The sequence below is a fragment of the Myotis lucifugus genome, unplaced genomic scaffold (assembly GCF_000147115.1).
Source record: "Myotis lucifugus unplaced genomic scaffold, Myoluc2.0 scaffold_163, whole genome shotgun sequence".
NCBI classification, from domain to species: Eukaryota; Metazoa; Chordata; class Mammalia; order Chiroptera; family Vespertilionidae; genus Myotis; species Myotis lucifugus.
The window spans coordinates 863,066-877,634 of record NW_005871211.1 but is presented as its reverse complement, the minus strand read 5'-3'; the positions used below and the strand labels follow the sequence as shown (position 1 = coordinate 877,634).

The 14,569-nt window shown below is 44.8% G+C and overlaps 1 protein-coding gene across 1 annotated transcript in view; it reads right to left on the bottom strand.

The window, feature by feature from the left end:
* The window catches only part of JAM2 (junctional adhesion molecule 2), a 50,539-nt gene extending 37,946 nt beyond the window's left edge, over positions 1-12,593 (bottom strand). Inside the window, 1 exon segment of the mRNA XM_006095946.3 lies at positions 12,405-12,593. Coding sequence (XP_006096008.1) covers positions 12,405-12,468 — 64 coding nt within the window. The 5' untranslated portion in view covers positions 12,469-12,593.
* Between the last annotated feature and the right edge of the window lie 1,976 nt (positions 12,594-14,569).

Sequence of the window (14,569 nt, the reverse complement as noted above, 5' to 3'; positions counted from 1 at the left end):
TTTTATGGGCTTAACATTTTTTTAATTATGAATAATTTCAAATATCCACCAAAGCAGAGAGAACAGAATAACAAATCCCCATATTCTGTATTTATTATCGGAATTCAACAGTTATAAAGATTCTGCCACATTTATTTCATATATTCTTTTTGTTGTTGAGGAATTTTAAAGTATACATCAATTTTCTTTACTATTTGAGTAGGTATCAATTCAAACTAAAGACATCTACCAGAAGCTAATTTCATTCACTTGATATTTATTTATGTATGTTTTGATAATTAATGTATTATATCGATACAGAAATACATGTATATAATTTATAACCAGAAACTTATGTTCTTTGTATAAGAAGTAGATATGGATCAAAAAAGTTAGAAGACAGTACTGCCAACAGTGTTGTTGGAAGATTCCAGCATCTTCAGAAAGCTTTTCTGGGGGAGTAGCTCAATAAAGCCGAGATTCTTAGGATGTGCCTATTCTAAGCATTTGTCGAATGCTGAACTCTGAGATGACACCCTTGGAAGGAGATGATGAGTCACCTGTACCCAGGGAGAATTTTTCAGGCTAATGACCAGGTATCAAGATCCCACAAGACGATGCTATGATGACTGGACAAGAATGCCTAGGAGAACCATCTTCAGTTTGAAAATAAAGATCACTTTGTCAGGCCTTGTCCTCTCATCTCTCTATAAACTTTTTCCTGTTATAAGTCATGCACTGCTGTGACATCAACAAGTGTCAAAAAAGATGGAGAAAGTCTGCAGTTCCCTGCTCCAGAGAGTACCTTTACAATTTTCCAACATCGCATGCTGTTTGATATCTCAGGTAACTTGTGAGGAGGTACTATTTTTAATCAATGCTTACTAACTCAAGGAAGCAGCAGGCAATCAGAAAAATGTCTCAGCACCCTAAAAGGCAGACCACTCACCATATTTCCTTGTAACTCCATGGAGGCCACAATTAATCAGGAAGGAGGGAGTTCTAAGAAAAGAGTAAAATTATGCATTCACTAGGGACTGTTAAATTTACATGTGTCCTGGGATTCTTATTATTAAAAAGTTATGGCCTGGCCAGCATCGCTCAGTGGGTTAGCATTAAACTATGAACCAGGAGGTCACGGTTTGATTCCAGGTCAGGGCACATGCCTAGGTTGCAGGCATGGTCCCCAGCGTGGGACGTGCAGGAGGCAGCCGATCAATCATTCTCTCATCATTGATGTTTCTATCTCTCTCTCCCTCTCCCTTTCCCTCTGAAATCAGTAAAAATATATATATTAAAAAAATAAGTTATGTAATTTTATGAAGCCAAGAAACAAATAAACCATTACATACCCAGTTACTCACTTCTATCCATAATAATAAAAGCATACTATTCTAATTAGACCGGACAGCCAAACAACCTTCTGGATGTCCTGGACGACCTTCTGGATGAAGCTGGGGCTGCGAGGGCCGAGCTCCTTGCATGAATTTCGTGCATCGGGCCTCTACTTTAACTATAAAGAATCACTAAGTGCTAGGCACTACACTAGGTGCTAGAGACACAAAGGTGTGTTGTCTCTGCCCTCAACAATCTCAAAACACAAAGAGATGCACATGTAAAAAGTGCCATAAAGAACCAGGAACATACCCAAAGCACTGGGATCCAATATGCAGGTGACTGGCTTTGAAGAACAAATGAGCTGGGAAGGCTTCTGAGAAGAGGGAAGGATTTTTTTGGAGTTGGGCCTTCAGAGAGAAATTGCATCTGGCAATTGGAGAACATTGCAACAATGACAACAACGTAGAGATGATGGCCGTTGGAGAGGAGAAACATGTCGTGGTAAAATGGCATAGAGGTTCACTCCCCCCCGCCAATGACACATACACACGGGGCACAAAAGCACCTGACTGGTTCTGGGACCAAAAGCATTATATGGAGCCAAAAAATTATGATCTCATGAGTCCAATCAGCTTATGTAGATTTTTTTTATCATATATATTTTTTGATATGCTCGCTGCATGTTTACCTTATTGTATTAAATAATAGACTAATTCATTGAATATTGGATTAAATAGATTACTGTCTATTTACACTTGAGTTCTTCTTTATGCCATTGTGTCAGTTCTACTTCTGATTAGAATCCCATCCTATTTTAAAGTGTCTCGAGAGCATTTCTTAGAACATTAGCACCATTCTCCCTTTTCAAATTTAGCACTTTCCGGTAGTTCAACATGTTCCCTTTTTATTTGTGGCCATTACTTCTCCCTTGGTCTCCTTTAAAAATAGCCCAGCCTGCACTTGTGTGTCGGTCTCAGCTGGTGCTGGCGCCTCAGTCCGCCCAGGGCGTTGGTCCTTACCCCTTCTTTGGCCTTGTCCATTGGGTCTGGGTTGGGATTGTCCCTTCCCAGATTTGGTCACTGTTTTGGGGAGTGTATTTCCCTCTGTTTTGATATATCACTTTGTTTCATGACTTATTTTTGGTGGTTTTAACTAGACGGTAACCCCTACCGCTTTTTGCCTTAGGATTTTAAAGGCCTCTAAGATGTGATCATGAGTCCTGTTTGTGAGACCTAGTCTTGGGCTGCCGGTTTATTAGTAGTAAATGTTTGCAGGGAGGCGAAGAATACTACACGTAATATGACTTGACTCGTTGAAAGGTACAGAAAATAAGCAGAGTACATTTTGATTTTAAATTTTAAAGAAACTATGTCATACACGCTGCAGCTATATTTCACCGCCTCCTCCCCCCTATTTTTCTGGATCTACGTGCAAGAAACCTAAGAGTGGGTTCCTTGTGATAGAAGTCGGAGGGCTAGAAAGGAACTGTATTTTTCATTTTATATTCTTTCTGTGCAGTGTCAATTTACCATGTACATATTTTTAAACATGTAAGTAAAGGCATTTGACAATGATCTATTTTTTGTCTTTGGTTATGTCCATAATAAAGCAGTTGCCATGTTTTTACAGTGTGAGCGACGCTAAAATTAAAAACAGCAGGTGACTGTTGTGACAAAATGAGAGCGAGGAAACGGAAAAAGCCTCACACAGAGAAAGGCCCGCAGGCTCTTCTACTCCGTACAAATATAAAGACAAATCTGTCCCAAACTGTCCCTCCGCAAAATCTGGAAAACTCAAACAAAACAAAATGCAACAAAACAAATAAAAACTTGAGAGAAAGGCAAGACTCTAGTTAGGAGCTAAAACTCCTGTCTGTTAAGCTCACAAGCATACCCGCTCAAGACTTTTTGGGCCAACACAGTGGAGAGCAGAGTGTAGGTCTTGAAACTTTCACAGGATGAAGTCCAGCAGAGTTTTCTGTGTATAAAATTTAAGAACAGCCCGGCCAGTATGTCTCAGTGGTTGAGCATTGACCTATGAACCAGGAGGTCACGGTTCGATTCCCAGTCAGGGCACATGCAAGAATCAACCAATGAGTGCACAAATATGTGGAACAACAAATCAACTTCTCCCTCTCTCTCTCAAATCCTATATAATAAAAGCCTAGCCCTAGCCGGTTTGGCTCAGTGGATAGAGTGTCGGCCTGTGAACTGAAGGGTCCCAGGTTCGATTCTAGTCAAGGTCACATGCCCAGGTTGTGGGCTCAATTCCCAGTGGGGGACTTGCAGGAGGCAGCTGATCAGTGATTCTTTCTCATCATGGATGTTTCTATCTCTCTCTCCCTCCTACTTCCTCTCTGAAATCAATAAAAAAAATATTTTAAAAAAGCCTACTACACAAATAGACCAAACAGCAGAACAACCGTTGGAACGACCAGTTGTTATGATATGTACTGACCACCAGGGGGCAGATGGTCAATGCAGGAGCTGCCCCCAGCCACACGTCCCAGGCTGGCCAAGGTGGGTGCCAGCAGGGGATGGGGGGGGGGGGGCGATTACTCTGCCGGTCGCCCCGCAGATGGGCCCTGATCGCGGCCAGGCCTACGGACCCTACCCGTGAACAAAATTTCGTGCACCGGGTCTCTAGTAAAAAATTAAAAAATTAAATAAAATGTAAGAACAATTCAAACTGGAGAACAGTTCTGACCTGCTCACTGGCCTGAAGCCTGAAGGTGCTGAGAATAGGGTTTTGTGGTCCTGTCAGCAGAAATTCATTTGAGCACACTCATATTCTCTTTCTCTCTCTCTCCTCTCTCTCTCATGCATTCACACACTTAGTATCACAGATGGCCACTCTTCTCTCCATCAAAGCAAATCATATAACCCACCTAAGGGTGCACCAACACTGGGAAACACTTAATACTAACAAAAGACAAACCCAGGAGTGGGAAAGAGAACAAAACTGAGTGAAGATAAAAAGAGCTACTGTTTCATGTTTATATGTTGGGAACTGAAGAGAAAGAAACACAGCGACATGATTTTAGAATTCCTCAAATTCCTGATTTCATTTAATTCACTACATTTCAAATATAAAACAACTGTCTGTGGGTATATGTTTAATTGTATATGTGTGTACATATATTTTAATAAGCTGTATGAAAATACTTATAAATTGCTAGACCATTCCAATGGCACCTCTCCCCACTTCGACTGCCCACCCACCCCATCCTGCCCATTCTCCATCTCCCATCCACTGTGTTCTCTTTTTGAAATGCAAATCTGACTCCTATTCAATGCTGAACCGCCTTCAATGGTTTCTCTTTGCCTTCAAGATAAACGCAAAATCCTAACTGTGCCCCACAAGGCCCTCCAGCACCTGGGTGCTGCGCTCTGCCCTCCCCTGTCCTCAGGCCTGGCAGCAAGGAGCTTTCATTCCCTCACACGCTTCAGGCTTGCTCATGCCCTTGGACGTCTGTGAGTGCTGCTGCCTCCAACTGAACTGGCTCTTTACCTAGTTAGCATATTCTTTTCATAGATAGACATGGGTATCAATGTAGATGGTATATTTAGTAATAACACTTTAAAAAACACATTTTAAGCCCTCGCCAGTGTGCTCAATGGTTAGAGCATCTGCCTGCACATTGAAGGGTCATGGGTTTGATTCCTAGTCAAGGGCACATACCTGGGTTGTAGGTTCGATCCCTGGCCCCTTGTGTGGGAGGTAACCGATCAATGTGTCTTTCTCTCTTTCTCTCTCCCGTCCTTCCTTTCCACTCTCTCTAAAAATCAATGGAAAAATATCCTATGGTAAGGATTAACAACAACAACAAAAAAACAAAACAAAATAAAACCACAGTTTAAAATAAATTCTTAAAATAATAAAAGTAAATAAAATAAGCAATTTAAATGAGTATAATATTACGAAGCAACCCCATTATATGTCTTTGGATAGGACTCCCATAAATGGAGAAAACCCATTAAGTGAGAATGTGAATGTTTAATTACAATGCCCCAAATTTTAACAATAATATCAGCACCAGTTTTCTAAATGTGCTATATACATGTACACACATTTAATTCTTCCTAAACCACCATAAGAAAAGAAATTTCTTGATGTGTGCTCACCACTGTATGTCCAGTGGTTGAGCAAAGTGCCTGGCTAGTAGCAGGTGTAAATATATGCCTGTTGATTAGGTGGGAAGGGGGTGAGGAGGAGTGGAGTGGGTGGAGGAAACATGCTGGGATTCCCACCATTACCCATGGGTAACTGACAGGCACATGCACACAAGTCAAATGACCTGTACAAGGTCACACAGCTAGAAAGTGAGCACAGAGTCCAGCATCAGAGGACATGCTCTTTACCACTAGACTATGCAATCTGAAATACAACTCACATATATATATATATCTATATATCTATATATCTATATACTAATAAAAGTCTAGGTGGTTCTTGTGTGTGACGTTGTCACAAGATGGCCACATGCTAGCAAAGGAGGGGCCCGGCGGCTGCTCCACACAGTGAGGGAGGCCTGGGGGTCCCACAGCTCCACGCAGGGTGGAGGAGGCCGGTCCCAGCATCTCCACTGCCTTACACAGAGGAGGCGGGTCCTGGTGGAGGATGCGGGTCGTGGCAGGGGAGGGCAGTTGGGGACCATCGGGCCGGCAGGGGAGGGCAGTTGGGGACGATCGGGATGGCAGGGGAGCAGTTAGGTGTCAATCAGGCTGGCAGGGGAGCAGTTAGGGGGTGATCAGGCAGGCAGGCAGAAGTGGTTAGGAGCAATCAGGCAGGCAGGCAGGGGAGTGGTTAGAAACCAGCAGTCCTGGATTGTGAGAGGGATGTCCAACTGCCGGTTTAGGCCCAATCCCTGCGGGTGCAGGCCAGGCTGAGGGACACCCCCCCACCCCGGGCACGAATTTCGTGCACCAAGCTTCTAGTTATAAACCTATGATTTATAACTTAAAGGTAAAAGTTACCAGTGCTCCATGGGATCTAGAATATTCTTGGCCACAATATTGATGACACAGTGGCTGTGCATATCCTCGTTTGGGTTGGTGTGGTAGGCAGAATAATGGTCCCTCAAAGATGTCCACATCTTACTCCCAGGAACCTGTGAGTATGTTACCTTATACGGTAAGTAGGAATTAAGGCTGTAGACAGAATTAAAGTTGCTAACCAGCTGACCTGAGATGAGCAGACTATCCAGAATGATCTTGGTGGGCCCATGTAACTACCAAGGGTTCTTCTGGAAGAGGGAGGCAGGAGAGAGAACCAGGGTTATGGAGCCTGGCATTGCTGGCTTTGAGTCTGGAGGAATAGGGCCATGAACAGGTGGCCACAAGAAGCTGGAAAAGGCATGAAAAGTCTCTCTAGAGCAGCGGTTCTCAACCTGTGGGTCGCGACCCCTTTGGGGGTCGAACGACCCTTTTACAGGGGTCACCGAAGACCATCGGAAAACACATGTATAATTACATATTGTTTTTGTGATTAATCACTATGCTTTAATTATGTTCAATTTGTAACCATGAAAATACATCCTGCATATCAGATATTTACATTACGATTCATAACAGTAGCAAAATTACAGTTATGAAGTAGCAACGAAAATAATTTTATGGTTGGGGGTCACCACAACATGAGGAACTATATTAAAGGGTCTCGGCATTAGGAAGGTTGAGAACCACTGCTCTAGAGCCTCCAGAAGAAACGCTGCCCTTCCCATACCTTGATGCTAGCCTATTTTGGACTTCTGACCTCTAGACCTTTAAGATAATAAATTTGTGTTGTAGTAAATTTTTAATAATTTGTTACTACAGCAATAAGAAACTAATACAGCTGGGTTGTTCTTCTGAGTTCTTGCCTGGTTAGCAGTAACACCTTCCAAGAAAACATTGCCTAGCTGTAAGTTGTTTAAAGTTTATTTTTTCTGCTTTTACTAAAAAAAGCACTTGACTCCAATTCCGAGTCTCCCTTTCCATCCTCACCCTCATCTTCCTCAAAACATCAATCTGGTAGTACAACTATACTGAAGTACTGGCTCATAATTAGTGCCCTTATTTGCTATGAGATGAAAAGAATTGATATTTTAAATGATGGCCTTTACTGTTTTCTGCCCGTCTGCTTGCCAACAATAGAAGCTGCCCCTAGCGTCTATGGTCCAAAACATCTTCTCCACCCAAAAGATCCCCAGGAGAGAACCAAAGTGATGGAAAGCATGGGTAGAGCAAGCACATGTAAATTCACATGAGCTCCTCTCATTAAACTACTCATGTGGAGGAATAATGAGTCTTTTCAGCCTTAGGAAACTCCAGGTTCTATTTATGCTGATGTTTTTGTTTTGCCATTTAAAAAAAAGTTTTTATTGATTTTAGAGAGAGAGGAAGGGGAAGGGAGGGAGAGAGAAACATTGATGTGAAAGAGTAACAGCAATTGGTTGCCTCCACACACACCCAGACCAGGGATCAAACCCACAACCTGGGTATGTGCCCTGACTGGGAATCGAACTGGTGACCTTTCAGTGCACGGGATGACATTCAAACCAACTGAGCCACACTGGCCAGGACTTGACTTTTTTAAAAGGTCATTTCTGTTGCTGTCTGGAAATGGTTATCGGGTCTACCAGCAAGCCCAGTTTGACCTTTATGTTCATCAGATAAGATGTCCATGGCAGGATGGAACCAGTTCTCTTCAGCAAATTCACTATAAAGCTTTGTTCTTAACAATGTTTACAGGGGGCAGAACTCTCCTAGTTGCTATTTTGGGTCAGTTCCACCACAGAGGAGGAACCTTGTAATTGTCAGAAGAGCCAGACTCCCGCCCACCCTCACCCCACAGTCCTTATCAGCTGCTGAGAGATTACAGATGATTCAGGCCAAGTTGACTGGCTTAGGTTCCAGTCCAATCGAAGGACCAGCTACTGCCAGCCCTGCAGAGTCAACAAAAGCACACTGCTCTCATTCACATGCAACTCCTTGGGTTTGAAAGATACCAGAATGCATGGACATCTTCTCCCCCGTCCTCCTACCCCTCATACTAAACATTCACTTCTTTTGTTTTTTGAGGTATCAGCTTAAATATCACCTTAGAGAAAACTGACATCCCACCTACTTAGGGCTTCATGATTTAGAATATAATCATTATTTTCTCCCATTTCTTCCACCCACTCTAACCCATCCCCAAATCAACACGCATTTATTTATACCAGACACTTTGCTCAGCCCTGGACCTCCTCCAGTGGTGAGCAAACGTCAAGAAATTCTCTACCTTATGCAGCTTCCATTTTGGTGAGAAATAAAAATATAATTCAACTAAAAACACAGATAAATGTCCATATATGAACAGATACACTGACAGCATAGTTTAAATAACAGCAGCAAGAACAAAAATAATCGTCCAGACTACAAAGGAAGACACACAGAAATAAAAAATGAATAAGCATGGTATTATACATGATAAGATTGAGACAGAAGAGTGGTACAATTATATTTGGATGAATGTTAAAAATATAAGTATGTAATTAGAACATAAGAAAGCCACTAATTCCACTAAGTCTACTCCACTCTTTTCTTGAATAAAGAAAGCAAAAGGGTTAAGTACTCAGATAGAAAGATAAGAAGTCCAGCTATCCATAAAAAAAATTCTCAGGTCTTTAAATTCCAGTTCTATCTCTTTCCAGCCTCGATAAGTGGGCTTAGACAAGCAACTTAGCTTTCCTGAGCCTTGGGGTCACTATGTATATAAGTTATACGTTCCTTCTCATGAGTTGGTTGAGACCTTAAAAAGAGATATACAAGAAAGTTCTTAGAAAAGTGTCTGATATACATGGGAGCTTTCAACACACTGTTTCTGGATCTGGACATGAGTGGACAGGTCACAAATAGGATTGTAGAGCGAAACAGCCCTGAAAAAATTCCTGTTTTTCAACAACACCCTACTAGCAATGAGTATACATACCTCCTGCCCAGATTTCGGTTTCTAATACCATTTGGCAATGAAAGAAACCAGGGATTCTTTGGAGTTATGGCTGATTCTGGGACCAGAGCAGAACATATACAAGATCAGTGTGGAACACTTTGTGATGCGAGAAAGAAAAGTAATGTTGAAAACATGTGTGTGTGTGTGTGTGTGTGTGTGTGTGGAGATATGTCAAAGGGACATAAGGAACCAACTGAAAAAACTCAATGCCAAAGTTGAAATAACCTGAGGACTAAAATAAATAAAATAGTATTGGACTATAATCCAAAGTATAAAATAAATGTTCATGAGTGCATACTGATATAGAAATGAATGAATAAAAAAATGAATGAATAAATGAATGAGAGGTAGACACATCTCCCAAGGAGAATTCCAATAATTTAGGAGATACTCCACCCTCAAGGATGTGGAGCACAACTCTTCTTCCTTAAAGTGGGATTTGTACCTAATGACTTACCTTAAAAAAAATAGTGTGAAAGGGAAAAAAAGAGATAACCTGTGGACAAACCTGATATATATTACCTCATCTAGGTGATGAAGGTTAACAATAACAATGATAAGCCATATTCATAGTATGGGGTGTCCCAAAAAATGTATACACACATTTCTTTGTTTTTTGATAGCTCAATTGATGTTTCTTTCTTTTTCAGATTTAACCCATGGAATGAATAATTATTCAAGATGAGTATACATTTTTTGAGGACACCCTGTATGTACCCTGAGGGCAGTGGCTCTCAACCTGTGGGTCGCAACCCCTTTGGTGGTCGAACGACCCTTTCACAGGGGTCGCCTAAGACCATCCTGCATATCAGATATTTACATTGCGATTCATAACAGTAGCAACATTACAGTTATGAAGTAGCAACAAAAATAATTTTATGGTTGGGTCACAACATGAGGAACTGTTTTAAAGGGCCAGAAGGTTGAGAACCACTGCCTTAGGGTAATATGATGAAAATGCCACTTTACATCTGCGACCTTCCTCCAAAACAACACCACCAAAAACTCCCCCAACCATTAAGTCTAGTTCTAAGAAAAGTAACAGAGAAATACCAATTGAGGGGCATTCTACAAAATACTTCACATAAGAAACAAGGGAAGTCTGAGCCTGTCACAGCTAAGAGGAGCCCAAGGAGACATGACTATTGCATGTAATGTGGTATCCTGGATGAAATCCCGGAACAACAACAAAAAGGCATTAGGTAAGACTATAAGAAATATAGGTGTGCACTTTAGTTAATATATTAATATTGGTTCATTAATTGTGACAAATGTATCATACTAATGTAAAATGTTAGCAATAGGGGAAAGTGGGTGTCGTATAATAGGAATTCTCTATACTATCGTAGCAACTTCTCTTTAAACCTAAATTGTTATAAATTTTAAAAGTGTATTTTAAAAAGACAAAGAAAAGAAGACATTCTTGCAATGTCAGGCCTTTGGGCGTCCCAGGAACAAAATAGAAAAGACCCCACACACCTCCACATTCATTCCCTGTAGGAATCAGGGTTAAAGGGGCCGAAGTGTGAGATTTACCCAGCGCTTGAGGAGGAGGTAACCCTGCTCATCCCCAAGCCTGTGTTGGTTGTTTCTTGGCTACAATCGCAGACTTGGGGTGTATCCTTTCTATTCTGATGACTGAATAAGAAGAGCACACGGAAACCGTTTTCTCTGATGTTAACTGGTGACAATTCTACACTGAAGTCACAGTCTGTTTTAGTTGAAATTTAGGATGGTCCACGGATACACAACTTTCTCAGCAGCCTCGTTACAGTTCCTCCAGCCTGACTCTTCGTTGCCTTTCAGCATTAGTGCATTTTGTTCTCTGTGTCTTCAAAGTAACACCACTTGATATTGCAAAATGATATCCTGGTTTGATTGTGAAGCTTGGCTTCCCCGTGTGATTTTCTATCATATAGATCAGCATGAGCCCGGTTACTGAGACCACCTGCACCTTCTCCCTCTCTAAGGGCCAGAGCTCCCATCACACTCAGCTGAGCAATACTCACTTCGGCAATAAGAGCGTGAGAAAAAGTCATCGCATTATGGTATTAGACGCTCATCTGGCAGGTTATTTTAAATATTCTCTTACCAGAACTTGGATAGCAATAATAACTTAATCTATTTTTTAAAAAGAAAAAAGAAAAAGAAAAGGAAAGAAAAATGACCAAAAGGAAAAAAAAATACGAAAGAAAAAGGACTTCATTGCTGAAGTGCTTAAGATCTAGTGTCATTTCCTCCATTTTCCTAAAAAGTTAACGGGAAGAAAACAAAATAGGAAACGTCCTCAGGACTTAAAATCTCATGAACCTCGAATCCTTGAAAATCCTGTTTAGAACCATCCCGTGAAAGAGGCTTTGGAACACGTCCCTCCCGTCTACCCGCCTCTCAACCAACCCTTCAGCCCCGCTCGGCCTCTTTCTTTCTTTTTATTGCTTAAAGTATTACAAAGAGTATTACATATGACTCCTTCTCCCCCCCCCCCCCCCCCCTTGACATTCGGCCTCTTTCTAACAACCGTCCCCTCCGACGTCCCCTGGAGGGCGCAGAGCTGGCGGGGCCCCCAGCCCAGACCCGCACTGAACGGAGAGGTGCAGGTGCAGAGGATAAAAGCAATTGGGGCGCAGCAGCCGGGAGCTCCCCTCACCCCAGCCCCACGCGTGCCCCGCACATCCCGGCACGGCGGGGACCCTCGGGAGCCCCGGACACGCTCTCACGGCCCCCTCCTCCCAGCCTTGGTGTGGCCCGCGCCTGCCTGCGAGCGATGCCATCTTGGGATCCCAGCATCTTACAAAGTAGCTGCCGCGCTCTGCATTCCAAACACGTCCCCGGGGCTTGGAAAACTCAACCCCAACTTTGCCAGAGGGGAGAGAACCGGCTGGGCGGACCCCTCAGGTTCTCTAACGAGAACGGACTGCATCGGATGCTACTGATAAGCCCAGGTCCTCGGGCCCCCGCCCCGCGCCCGCCCGCACCCCGGATTCCCGGCCCGCAGGGTGCCCAGTCCGATGCCCCGCGGCGCCCCAGCGCCCCGCGTCGGAGACCGCCCTGCACCGGCGCCGCGTCTCGGGCGGGAGGGTTCGAGGGCGAGTGCAGGCACCCGAGTCACTCACAGCCCAGGGCGACCACAAGGTAGCGCAGCAGCAGCAGGAGGCAGCGGCGGCTCCTCCTCGCCATGTTCGCGGGGACCGAGGTGGCTGCTCCCGGAGGCGGAGGGTCCCGGCGGCCGGAGCGCGGGAGGCCGAGCGGGGACCCCTGAACTTCTGGGGCGGGAGAGGAGAGGCTCCCGGAGCCGTGGGAGGGGAGGGGAGGGGATGGGAGGGAGGGGCCAACGCAGATGCGACGTCAGTTTCTCCCAGCCTGGGGCGCCCTCTGCGCTGGCTGCCCCTGGCCGGTCTTCCCCAGCCCTGGGATGGGGGTCTGGGCCTTTCTTTCTTGGGGGGTCAGCGGGGGGTGAGAGGGGTGGGCCGTGGAAGCCGGAGGAGGTGTCGGCCGGGTCCGAAGGAGGGAGCGGGAGGAGGCGAGGAGCGGAAGGGAAGCGGCGGAGGGTCGCCCCCACCCCCGCCGCCGGGATTGATCGGCTTTGTGTCTGGTCCTGCGCCGACGGCCAGCTGTCCCGCAGGCGGGGAGCCCGGGCGGGAGGTGCGGGCCCCGGGGCGGGTGGGCCACGCCGGCCTGGCTCCGGCTCCTCTCTTGCCCTCCTTGCCGCAAAACTTTTGGGGTTTGCAGCCTAGAGGTGGGGAGACTTGGGAGATTTCTGGCATGGAGAGAAGCAGCCGAAGAGGCGCTCCGGGGAGATGGGGTTCGCCTGCCCCGCCTGGGACGCGAGGGTTAAAAAAAAGCAATAAGATAGGAGGGTAAAAAAAGCAATCAAGATAGGAGGGTAAAAAAGCAATCGAGTGGTGCTGGAGGGCCGGTCTCCGATTTGAGCAATAGTTCTGGCCCCTGCTCAGTGGGAGCCGTTTGCTCCTCGGAGAGCTAAGGTGTGTTTTGTGTCCTTAGCTTTTCACGTGTCGGAGTTGGAAGTTCATCCAAAAGTGTGAAATAGTTAGCATGTTCCTTGTTACATAACGGCCGCCCGTGGAGTTTTCCACATGTTCAAACTCCACAGCTGCCCTTTCTCAGGTTTATTTTTGGTCTACCGTGCTTTTAAAAGGGAAACCCATTATGCATGCTATGTTGCATGCTTTAAAGTGGACCCTCCCTTATATTGCCCATGCCACAAAGGCTAAACAGGCAATTTTTATATTTGCTCCTAAGGGACCAAAAAATGCCTGGTGCGTTTAAGATTACGGACAGGTCTGGGAAAAGGCCATTGCCAGGAAGAAATGCGTAGACATCTACTTTTTTGGGACATATTTTTTAAAAGGTAAAATAATGGGCAAAGTTCTGTGTAGAGGACGGTTGACTTAGGGGTGTGCACACAAAGAATGTAGCTAGCTCCGTGGACAAAGGCAACCAGAGTGTAGCTGTGCAGAGCTGTGAGGAAGGAGGCATCGCTGCTGTTTCCTTGGTGACAGTGACTGAAGCTTAGTGCCCAGAAAACAAAGTCAAAGGGGCCAAAATGGCCCTGGCCAGTGTGGCTCAGTTGGTTGGAGCGTGGTCCCATGCACCAAAAGGTGGAGGGTTCAATTCCGGTCAGGGCACATACCCAGGTTTTGAGTTCGATCCCCAGTCAGGCATGTGCAGGAGGCAACAGATCAATGTTTCTCACACACTGATGTTTTTATTTTTTTCTCTCTCTCCCTCCCATCCTCTCTAATAATCTATGTACATACAAGACTAATATGCAAAGTGTCCCCTTGGGAGTTCAATCGCTCACTATGATGTGATCTGACCACCAGGGGGTGGTGGCACAGAACGAAGGAAGGCCCTGGTCGGCAGCAGGAAGGTGGCCCTGATCGCAGGCCAGGCCTAGGGACCCTACCCGTGTACAAATTTTGTGCACCAGGCCTCTAGCCTCTAGTAGTAGTAGTAGTAGTAGTAGTAGTAATGATAATGATTAATAATAAAAAGCAAGAAAACCTATCAATAGAAATTTTTTGTAAATGGCAAAAATGTTAGAGTTCATACTGCAGTCAAGTAAAGAGAAGGGGCACAGATCTAACCACAGACTCACTCCAGTTTTACTCCAGTTTTTCTGGGCAATAACAAGAAATGTGGTAGGCAGTTGGAGAGACGTGCAGAGCAAGGCCGATGGGCCAAGTACAGAAGGCCACCAGGGTGGAAAGCCCTGGGTGACTAGCAAAGGGCACTTGTAGGGTGGGGCCTTGTCCCA